At 40.3% G+C, this 8,432-nt stretch overlaps 1 protein-coding gene across 1 annotated transcript; it reads right to left on the bottom strand.

Moving 5' to 3' along the window:
• Positions 1-1,728: 1,728 nt before the first annotated feature.
• On the bottom strand, positions 1,729-3,378 carry LOC104879396 (vegetative cell wall protein gp1-like). Its single transcript, XM_059737079.1, has 3 exons — positions 3,012-3,378; positions 2,008-2,255; positions 1,729-1,884 (listed from the first exon to the last, which is right to left on the bottom strand). Exons 1-3 carry the CDS (start codon positions 3,376-3,378, stop codon positions 1,729-1,731), a joined length of 771 nt encoding a protein of 256 aa, XP_059593062.1.
• Between the last annotated feature and the right edge of the window lie 5,054 nt (positions 3,379-8,432).

The raw sequence follows: 8,432 nt of genomic DNA, 5'->3' as shown, positions 1-8,432 counted from the left end.
CTGAGCTTTGAAATGGTATATAGAATGTAAAAAATTGAATTCGAGAAGTGCTCCAAAAGTGCAATGAAAGACTGCAGCTGTGTCCCCTATTTTCCTCTTCTCCATTGTTTCTTCCTTGTATACTTTGAACCACTAAGGCAAAGGATTATGAGGCTCCATAGCTTGATTTCTTCATAAATTTAAGCTTTCAAAAGCTTTGCCCTGAACTATAAATAGCTCTCCCTCATTCTTAAATTGCTTTGGTGAGCATAAAGCTATCAAAAAGCACCAAAACTTAACACAATTGTTAGAAACGATTGCAAGGGCTCCTAACATGCTAATTGGGTTAAAAGGCAATAATTACTACTCAATGGTGTTTAAAAGAGCTAATTACAAGCTACAAAATAGCATGTTTTGAGTAGTAATCACTCCCCCCAACCGACATATTGCTAGTCCCTTAGCAATTAAGGAGAGAAAAACTAAGCAAACGTAATAATATACATAAAAGAAGTCATGCAATTCATTCCAAAAAATAATTGAGTGGCATGACTGATATCCAAACACATCTCTCCTGGTGAACTAAAGATATGAAGATTCAAAATGCAATAGGAGTTGTCAAAGCTTAAACTTAAACAAAAAGTACAAAGAGTGGAGATTATGCAATTAAGTATCAAAAGAATCTCTACTCTCAAGGTTTCAAATCAAACTCTTCCATAATAAGCTAAGTGTTAATGAAATTAGCTTCCGGATATAGTATATACAACTATCCTCACCCTCCAACCTAAGCTTTTCTCGAATATTGGCAAAATTAATCAACTCTTAATAGGTTAAGAACGCACCTTCTTATTCACAATTCTTTTTTACTCACTAAACTTAACCAATTCACCTATGTAGCAAGCAGAGGATCGATGACTCCCAACCAATCAAGGTTTAGGGCATCGGGTTTTAAAGGCTTTCGCCACCCCTTCGGATCATGCTTAGGTTTCAAGGAAAGAATAGAAGCTTATTTTTTTTTTTTCAAAGACTCATTGGTCTTTACGAGGTGTCCCAACACTTTTAAAGAGAGGTTAAGTAATGAACCAAGTCAAAATTTTCCTAAGCTTAGAAGGTGAGAAAGTTTTACATCTTATATCCGGGATCTAATGTGCACAGTGTGTGTAAAGCTCGAAATGGAAGAAGAAAGTTCAAAATCAAAGAGGCTTCAATAGATTATCAACTTTGAAAGCATAAAACAAACTCTAAGACTTAAATAATTAAGTTAAAACTCGACTTATCCTATTTTATTTTTGAGAAATTATCTTTAACAACCAGAGAGAATGATTCAAAAAACTTTTAGCAATTTTAAATTTTAAGGAAAAATCAACTAAAATACCAAAATGACTTAATATTAACAACAAAACTTCCTTACTTCCTTTCTCAATTCTCCCCCCAACCAAGCTGAACATTGTCCCCAATGTTTCAAAAGCGATTAAAAATAAAGGGAGGAAGTGGTACCTCCTTAGTGAGACAAAGTCTGAGTGTATAGGAGGTATGGAGTACCTTAAACCACATGTTCCAAGGACAAAAGAGTAATGAGAAAAGGGAATATAATCAAAAAGGATATATATATATATATATATATATTACTTGTAAAAGAAATATACAATGTATGATTTCAAGTAATACTTCCAATCCCAATTTATAACACATGCAAAAGATGGGATTTACAAGTCTAATATATGAAACAAGTAAAACAAAAACATAAAAAGATCAGATAGTAGTGGGATCATGTGATGGCTCTGCTCTGATCTGCTCCTCTGGTATAGGCTGCTCAGCTGGTAAGCTCTCCTCATCTGGCACTAGAGGCTCGGATGGTGCAGACCTATCATGCCCAAAAGGTGTCTGCATACTCAAATGCTGCTGAATCTGATGAAGGATCGTGGTATGCTGGGCCTGAGTAGCAATGATCTGATCCTGGTGTGCCCGAATAGTGGCCATCTGGTGGATAATAGAATCCTGAGCAGTGCTCAGTGTCTGCAATGAACGCACTAGGCCTCTGAATTCCGTAAGAGAAACGGTGACAGTGGGCTCAGATGAAGGAGGAGGTACTGGGGTAGCTGGCATGACTGGTGGAGCAGCCTGAGTGAGAGGAGAAGAAGGATGTATAGCCTCAGGCATATGCACAGAGGTGTGTGCTGCAGGGGCAGGAGGTGTGGTGTCTATGAGAATCTCATCCTGCTGGGCCTGAGGTAGCTGCTCATCTCGGGGTAGCTTTGGAGGTGTAGGCACAGTTGGGGCTGCCTGAGGTGCAAAGTAGGATACCAAGTGATGCCATTTGCCGAGAGAGAAATCCTCTCTACAATGGCGGCGCCTCTCAAGACGGGGCTCTTCAGGATAGCCCAAGTGCTCTAAAATCTGGCAAAGGAGCCTCGGAAATAGTAATGGGATGCCGTCTGCCCTCTGAAGCTTCTTCTGATGGACTTTCTCTTCAAAATGAAGAAGAGAAGTCATAATCAAATGATGAGGGCCGAAGAAATAGCCCTCAGAAATCCTGAATAATGCCTCAAGTATAGCTCCACTCCTCTGAACCTTATGCTGAAGGGGGAATAGGTTAGCACGCAGGAGCACATCAATGAGGAGCATCCCAGATGGAAGCTCTCTCCTAGTCAATACCGAGGCTGTAGAAGTCCCCCTAGACAAAATGCGGACCATGTCGCTCTGAGAGAATGAGGACCGCTCCCTGAAATCTGCCTGAAACACGGGCTCATAAGGTATATGGAGGGCCTCAGCAATGTGGCGAGCTCCAATGGCACCCTGGCGTCCGTCTATGGTAAATTGGATGAGAGTAGGATTGCGGAGGCCTCGAGTAGTCATAGATTGATAAAAATCTATAACTACTCTGGGATAGTAGAATTGCCTAGGAGTGAGAAGACCCTCCATGTGATACCTCTGCAGCAGTCGGAATGAATCTCTGAGCTCTGGCTGCTGTCTGAGAGCCTCTCTATCAAAATAGGTCTCTGAGTGGAATGATCGATCTCGGCAATCCAAGTTGCCTTCTATCGGTGGTCCGGCTATCATGGGACGCCTGATAATGGTCTCAGGATTATTCTCTACAGGAATCTGAGGCTCCTCTGTAGGCGGCTCTGCCTGAGGCGCATGGGATGACTCTCCAGGACCCGAGAACTTAGTTCTCTTCGCTGGTGGCCGAGAAACAGGGCTCGCGGCTTGCTCGGCTGGTGGCACAGGTTCCGTGGGTGGCCTCCTGGTGGGGTATCGGCGCTGAGAAGGAGCTTCCCCCTCAGATGGGGGAATGGCCGGGGCCTGAACAGGAGGCGAGGGCGCGGCTCCGATGGCGGCTCGATGTGGTCGAGGTGTCGGTGAGGATGGGGAGCCGAAAAGGCCTCCTCTGGTCTTTGCCATGGCCGAAATGCCGGAATGTGGATGCTCGAGGTTCCAGAGGTTTCTCAGGTTGCGCGCGGGGGAGACTGTTGAGCTTCTGGACCTCAAGGGTTTATATAGGAATGAGGTTTAAGAGGTTTCTGATGTTTTAAAATTTTCCAAGGCAACCGAAAAGTCGTTTTTGGACGTTAGGCACAATTTCGGGGGTAAAATTTTAATTTAAAAGTCAGTTTAAAATTTTTAGAGCTGAAAATTTTACCGTGCGAAATTTTCGCACCTTGGACTGGAAATTTCGCACCTTGAATTTAGGTGTGCGAAAATGGCACCCCTTTTGCTGATGATTTCGCACGTTAAAAGGAGGTGTGCGAAATTTTCGCACCTTGAATAGTGGTGTGCGAAATTTTCGCACACTATTTCGCACAGTGCGAAAATCAGCTTGAGGTGTGCGAAATTGGCACACGTGTGCCAGGAGAGGATTTCGCACAGTGCGAAAATTTTCGCACCTTCCACAGTGGTGTGCGAAATTGGATTTTAGGAAATTCGCACCTTGAAAAGGGATTTCGCACCTTGAAATTGATTTCGCACCTTGAGGTAGGGGTGTGCGAAAATGGCTTCTTTTGGCTCAAGGATTTCGCACCTTGGTTTTGGGGTGTGCGAAATTTTCGCACCTTGAAATCAGGTGTGCGAAAATTTTGGCACCTTGATATCAGGTGCTCTGTTTCCTTGGCTTTACTCCCCTGTTCTGCTTTTGAAGAGCTCTCCTCACCTTTCATGATTTTTTTCTGCAATTTATCATGAAAATTGACCTGAATTAAGACAAAATAAACTAAGATTTAAGGAAAAATTATAATAGAAAGAAATAAAATTAAGGATATAACTATAAAACTATAACAAAAAATTCATGGACTTCTTTAGCCCATGATACCCTGTTTTTACTCAGAGTTGTGGTGGTTCAAGGAGATTGATCTCCTCCTTGTCTGTACTGTAAGGCTCTAAGAATGGCTTGAGACGATGGCCATTGACTTTGAAGGTTTGATTGCCTGTGGGATTGAATATTTCCACCACTCCGTTGGGATGCACTTCATGAATTATGAAAGGACCCGTCCATCTGGATTTCAATTTTTTCGGTAAAAGATAAAGCTTAGAGTCATAAAGCAAGACTCTTTGTCCCAAAACAGCCCCCATAGCAAGATCATAAAAAAAAAAACTAAGTTAAATCAAACCAAAATAAAATTAAAGCAAGAAATCAAAATTAAAACAAGTTTAAAAATAAAACAAAAAGATATGGACTAGCTAGTCTTTAGAAAGACTAAGTCCATAAAAAAAAAAATTGGATCCGGATTTAGCTTGCCCGGATCCCATATGAAGTTTGCATCCCTCCCTTGAGACTTGCTTTGTATGATGGTGCCATACAAAGCTTGGGGGAAAGGTGGAGGGATGTGATTCTTCATCATTTCTTCCTTGATGACTATCCTTTGTGGTGCTCCTTGTACATTAACATCATAGCCATCTTCCTCTTTACTTTTCCCATTTTTCTTTCCTTTGATTTCCTCCCTCTTTTCTTTCTCTGTTTCACTTTCTTCCTTGTGCTCTAGCTTGCATGTGGGCAGATCAACCTCTTTATCTCCCTCCTTAGCCTCCATTTCATGGATACCCTTTTGATTTTGATGAGGTTGAGAAGAAGAGTTTTCTTTCTCTTGCATTGTTTTGAGGTTGACAAACCTTGAGATTGAATTTTGGAGATTATCTATCTTCTGAGATAGATCATTTTGCACTTCATCCATCCTCTTAATTTGAGAACTCTCAACATTCTCAATCTTTTGGTGCAATTGGGAGTTGATTTCCTTTTGTTCACCCACAAAGTCACCCATGACTTTAGTTAGGTTCACAATGGCTTGCTCCACTGAAGAGGTTTGTTGAGGTGCTTGGGTTTGGGGTTGGGGTTGGTATGGAGGTGGCCTTGGTTTCCAAGAAAAATTTGGATGGTTTCTCCAGCTTGAATTATAGGTGTTGCAATCACCAAACATGTCTCTCGCCACTGGAATGATAGGACACTCCTCCACCAAGTGCTCAAAAGACTGACAAATGGCACAAAGCATAGCTTGCAATGGTGTCTGAGAGATGGCTTGCATTTCTTGCATCTGGTTCTTTTCTAGCTCTTCCAATCTCCTTTCCATAGCTGCAATCTTTACCTTCATGTCCATGCCATCATTCAAAATATACATCTCACCTTTAGCTTTAGGTTGAGACGTCATTCTTCCCATATCTCTAGCATTTGGTTCACCCCATTCTCTTGAAAATTCAGCCACATAACTGATGAAGTTCATGGCTTCCTCTGCTATCTCATATTCAATATGGCATGCACGGATTCAGCTGGAACAAAACAAATAAACAAAACAAAGAAAAAGAAAAAAAAAAAACAGAGCATGCGGAAGGAAAAACAGAGTATGAAAAATAAACTAAAAATGAAAGTTAAAAGCTAAAAGAAACTTAACTAAACTAAGTTAAAAATGTTCTAAAACTAAAATAAAAAGTTAGTAAATGAAAAAGGAGATAGAATTCACCTTACTCATGAGAAGTCTCACAAGTTACCTCCGGCTGATATATTCACAGTGAAGTAGCACCTTCCCCGGCAACGGCGCCATTTGATAACCCGACTCTTGGTAGCTTGGCATGTAAGGGTATCAACAAAATTTATACCTAAGGTCCTTACACTAAAGTAGCAAAGCTACTATAGTATAGTGGCTCTAGGATCGAACACTGGGAAGGGTTTTTACTTTAACTAGTGAAGTTCAGAGGATGGAGTGAACTTTTCTTAATAAAAATTAGGTTAAGATGAAAACATAAAAAGATGAAGGTGTTGTAAACTAAACTAACATGAAAATAGGATAAAAGATGGAAAAAGAAGTTTCTCAAAGCTTTGGATAGCCATGCTTAACTCACCATGTAAAAATGGAGATTTTGGGACTTTTCACCTCGCGTTGGGGAAGCAACTAAGGTGATGCTTACTTCCCGAACCGGTATGAGTTTAACAACTGAGTTTTAGTCCTTGAAAACTTACAAAAAGGGTAGCTGAACCTCATAAATGCCCTTTTAATGATATAGGTCATCTCCTCGACTTGCAATACAATGGCTCGTAGGAGATAACTAACGAACGTCAGTGGATCTAACAATAAGAATCCACTGAGACCAAAAGCTTATCAAGTATTGGCCATTCAAAGCAAGTCAGAGGGATTAAAAGCTTTACTTTGAATGAAAACATTTATGGTGCTCAGCTACTTACATTCATGGCTTGAAAATCTCCATCCTGACACGGGAGCTTCACATGGCATCCATTACTTCAAGAAACTAAAAGGTTTTAGCCTCTCATCCTTGGGGATTTCATCCTCCAAGGATGTTTGGCTACTAAGAAAATGAGAAAATAGAAGAGAGAAAAAGAAAGCAAAAGAGATCTCTGTATTTCACTAAGTAACTAATTTACATTGGTCTCCTGGAGAAAGCTCCCGAAGATATATATTCAGTGATTACAAGAGAATTTATATAGGAAGGTAGTTTTACCCTTCCTTGGATACTTCCTAGCTAAGGAATTACATGGTTGGTTGAATACAAGGAGAAAATGGAAATTTAAACACAAAAATATCAGAAGAAAAAAGAGTCGGCAAAAATATCTAATTTTCGCACGCTGAGTTCCAATTTCGCACTTTGGTTTGAGGTGTGCGAAATTCTCGCACAGTGGGCTGAGGATTTCGCACCTTGATTTCCATCGTGCGAAAATTTCGCACAGCCTGATGCAGTTGTCTTCCGAAGGCCATATCTTTCTCATTTCAGCTCCAAATCATACATGGTTTGAACCGTTGGATTCTTGACTTTCTGAGCTTTGAAATGGTATATAGAATGTAAAAAATTGACTTCGGGAAGTGCTCCAAAAGTGCAATGAAATACTGCAGCTGTGTCCCCTATTTTCCTCTTCTCCATTGTTTCTTCCTTGTATACTTTGAACCACTAAGGCAAAGGATTATGAGGCTCCATAGCTTGATTTCTTCATAAATTTAAGCTTTCAAAAGCTTTGCCCTGAACTATAAATAGCTCTCCCTCATTCTTAAATTGCTTTGGTGAGCATAAAGCTATCAAAAAGCACCAAAACTTAACACAATTGTTAGAAACGATTGCAAGGGCTCCTAACATGCTAATTGGGTTAAAAGGTAATAATTACTACTCAATGGTGTTTAAAAGAGCTAATTACAAGCTACAAAATAGCATGTTTTGAGTAGTAATCAGATTTCATCCTCCAAGGATGTTTGGCTACTAAGAAAATAGAAAATAGTAGAGAGAAAAAGAAAGCAAAAGATACTCTGTATTTCACTAAGTGTAAAATTTACATAAGTTGGTCCCCTGGAGAAAGTTCCCCGACAGTCCGAAAAATGAAAATTACAAAACAATATATAACAGGTTGTTTACCCTTGTATTCTTGCTTAACAACTAAGGAATCATCTAATTGGTGGATTACAAGGAGAGAATTGGGATTTAGACAACAAATATCTGAAGCAAAATATCAAAAAACGTTGGTCGCAAATATCTGGAAGCACTCAGGAGAATTTCGCAGGCGCACAAAATGGCTGCGAAATTTCGCAGACGAACAAGATGGCTGCGGAATCATTTCGCAGCCGAAGGCTGATTTCGTAGCCAAAGGCTGATTTCGCAGCCCTGCGAAATTGGTCTTCAGCTTGGAGTGATCTGCTTCTATTGGCTCTAACTTCTTCATTTCAACTCTGATTTGTGAACCGTTTGAAGCATTGGATTGTTGACTTCCCGATCTTCAAAACGACATAAAGCATGCATAAATTGGACTTTAGGAAGTACTCCAAAAGTGGATGAAATTACTGTCATCAAGAATGCTTCAAGGTAGATTCTCTCTTTACTTCTCCTCCTTGCATTCCAGATTGGTTATGGAAAAGGACTTTAAGGCTTCAAAGCTCTGATTCTTCATGTTCTTTAGCTTTCCATTGCTTTACCATGGATTCCAAATAACTCTCCTCCACCTTGGATTGCTTTGGTGATCAAATTACTAACAAAAA

This window comes from Vitis vinifera, chromosome 5 (genome assembly GCF_030704535.1).
Source record: "Vitis vinifera cultivar Pinot Noir 40024 chromosome 5, ASM3070453v1".
NCBI lineage: Eukaryota > Viridiplantae > Streptophyta > Magnoliopsida > Vitales > Vitaceae > Vitis > Vitis vinifera.
The sequence above is the reverse complement of the archived record's forward strand: the minus strand, read 5'-3'. Positions and strand labels throughout refer to the sequence as shown.